The sequence below is a fragment of the Solanum stenotomum genome, unplaced genomic scaffold, assembly GCF_019186545.1.
Source record: "Solanum stenotomum isolate F172 unplaced genomic scaffold, ASM1918654v1 scaffold19320, whole genome shotgun sequence".
NCBI classification, from domain to species: Eukaryota; Viridiplantae; Streptophyta; class Magnoliopsida; order Solanales; family Solanaceae; genus Solanum; species Solanum stenotomum.
In genome coordinates, this window is record NW_026025490.1 from 1,650 (window position 1) to 4,497 (window position 2,848).

Sequence of the window (2,848 nt, forward strand, 5' to 3'; positions counted from 1 at the left end):
TCCATGCAGCCGCCAAGCATATATATTATAGCCACTTTTGTTGACAATAGTCCTATATACTATAAGGATATAATTAAGGACAAATTACTTAACTACACTCCTTTACTTACCTTAATATCTATTTATTTCTACTTATTTCAAAAATTTCAAAAATCCCTTATTTACCTATGTATCCCGTGCACAACGCTATTTATCCCGCTATATGGAATGTATCAATTGCTATGTATCCCGTGCACAACGCTATGTATCCCGCTATGTGGAATGTATCAAACCTAATGTATCCCGTGCACAACACTATGTATCCCGCAAACATTATTTTAAGGGATTTTTGATAAATAGAAAATTAAAAGGGATTGGATGTTACGTTATTTAGTACATATAATATGTGATTCCTATAATTTATATTATAATTAATTTGGATAAAGATCTAAATGTGTTACTTTGTTAAATAATATATAGCCCTTTTGACTTCTTAGTTTTGTAAGGATATTAATTTGACTACCAATAAATTAGTTGACCAAACTATCACTTTCACTGTGAGTTTAATAACTCAATTCATAAATTGAGTTGAAAAACTAACCTCAGTCCTTAGAGGGTTGTGTGCTCATATATGAAAGAGCTTCACCAATTAATACTTTTACATGTTAAAAAGATTATATGTATATATATGTCAAAAAAAATTGTATACTTCATTGGTAATATTATTAAAAGTGTTGAAGTTGTTATACTATTAAAAAATCATTATTTTCCGAATAAAATTTTATATTCATGAATGACTATTTTCACATATATTTTAATTCAATCAATGAGAAAAGAAAAAAACATTTTCCTTTGGAAATGTCACCACCCAATTGTAATAACCTTGAGTGACATTTATGGAAATTTTTTGAAAAAAATTACCTCTTTACCCCTCCCGATAGTTTTCCCAAGTCTCATTGGATCAGCTTATGAGATCAGTTTTGTTGCGGGATCGAAAAGTTGAAATTTTTTGAAGTTTTAAAAGTTTGGAAGCTCCTAAGTTCATCAAACGACTTTAGTCAACATCTGGAGCTATGAGTCTTAGAATGGAATTATGTTAGTCTATCCGCTTTGGAATGCGAAATTTGGTCTAGGAGTGTTGCCAATCTCAGTTTCAAAGTTTTTATGTAAATTTTATGTATTATTATATGCCGGGTAAAATGTGAAATAACCAATACATGAATAACTTGGTAAAAAAGCTCTTGACCAATAGAAACAATAGACGTCTCATTGGGATAAATTTAGATGAACAACACGTCCCTTAGAAAGGTATGGACTCATTGAGAATGATTATGATCTAGTTCATGATCTGAAATAGAGAGCGCTTTGAAGTAACTAATACATAATTAAATAACTTGGTAAAATATAGCATGATAAAAATCTTGGTCAAAGTAGGTTGGCTGTTGGTCCACCACATCTATGCATTATATATAGAGAAACTTTGTTCACAATCTGAGAAAGTAAAACTCAAAAGACTCTTTTTTCTCTCTACTTTTGAATATATTGAGGTATTTCTTGTTAGACTTTTTAGTTTAATAATATTTTTTTAGGGAATGATATATTGTGTTATATTATACTAACTAACTAAAATAAATTATTGGATGCATGCAGGAGGATGGGAGGTGGTGGTAATATGAGCAGTAAAATAGAAGAAAAGAAAAATGATGTTGCGAAAAGAGTTCCATCTTCAAAGCCGCCTTTTACAATTGGTGACATAAAGAGGGCTATCCCTCCCCACTGCTTTGAACGATCTCTTATTAAGTCGTTCTCGTATCTTATTCAGGATCTCATACTTGTCTCCATCTTTTACTACATTGCCAACACTTACTTTCACCTCATTCCATCCCCATATAGTTATGTAGCATGGACTATTTACTGGATTGCTCAAGGTTGTGTTGGGGAAGGAATATGGATCCTTGCTCATGAATGTGGACACCATGGCTTCAGTGATTACCAATGGGTAGATGACACCGTTGGTCTTATCCTCCACTCTGCACTTTTAACACCATACTTTGCATGGAAACATAGTCATCGTCGTCACCATTCCAACACTGCTTCCATTGAGAATGATGAAGTCTACAAACCAAGAATTAAATCAAAACTAAGATGGTACTACAAATACTTGAATAATCCACTAGGAAGACTACTCATACTTGCCTTCACCCTTACTTTTGCATGGCCTTTGTACTTGCTCTTCAATGTCTCAGGAAAAAAATATGACCGTTTTGCAAGTCACTATTATCCATATAGCCCAATATATAGTGATCGTGAGAGACTACAAATCTACATTTCAGATGCAGGTGTCATTGCAACAACTTATTTGTTGTATCGCGCTACTATGATAAAAGGCCTAGCTTGGGTTTTTTGCATCTATGGGGTACCCCTTCTTATTGTCAATGGGCTTGTAGTGTTTATCACTCTTTTGCACCACACTCACTCTTCATTGCCACATTATGATTCAACTGAGTGGGATTTTCTAAGGGGAGCTTTAGCTACAGTAGATAGAGACTATGGTTTCTTAAATAAGGTGTTTCACAATGTTACTGATACACATGTTTTGCATCATATATTTCCATACATATCACATCACCATGCAGTTGAGGCAACAAAAGCTATCAAACCATTGTTGGGAGAATACTATAAATTTGATGATACACCAATTTTAAAGGCAATGTGGAGGGATATAAATGAGTGCATCTTTGTGGAGAAAGAAAAGGATAAGGGTATTTATTGGTACAAGAACAAGATTTGAAACAACAATTCCTACCTTCAATGCTAAACCTAAGTACGTGGTTCCACTAATGTGTGCTTTTCTTGTATTATTGTACTA

General features: G+C 33.3%; 1 protein-coding gene across 1 annotated transcript; it reads left to right on the forward strand.

The window, feature by feature from the left end:
* Positions 1–1,431: 1,431 nt before the first annotated feature.
* On the forward strand, positions 1,432–2,805 carry LOC125850805 (delta(12)-fatty-acid desaturase FAD2-like). The gene is made up of 2 exons (XM_049530642.1): positions 1,432–1,526; positions 1,630–2,805. The coding sequence occupies exon 2, from the start codon at positions 1,634–1,636 to the stop codon at positions 2,768–2,770; it is 1,137 nt and encodes a 378-aa protein (XP_049386599.1). The 5' UTR covers positions 1,432–1,526; positions 1,630–1,633; the 3' UTR covers positions 2,771–2,805.
* Positions 2,806–2,848: the final 43 nt, after the last annotated feature.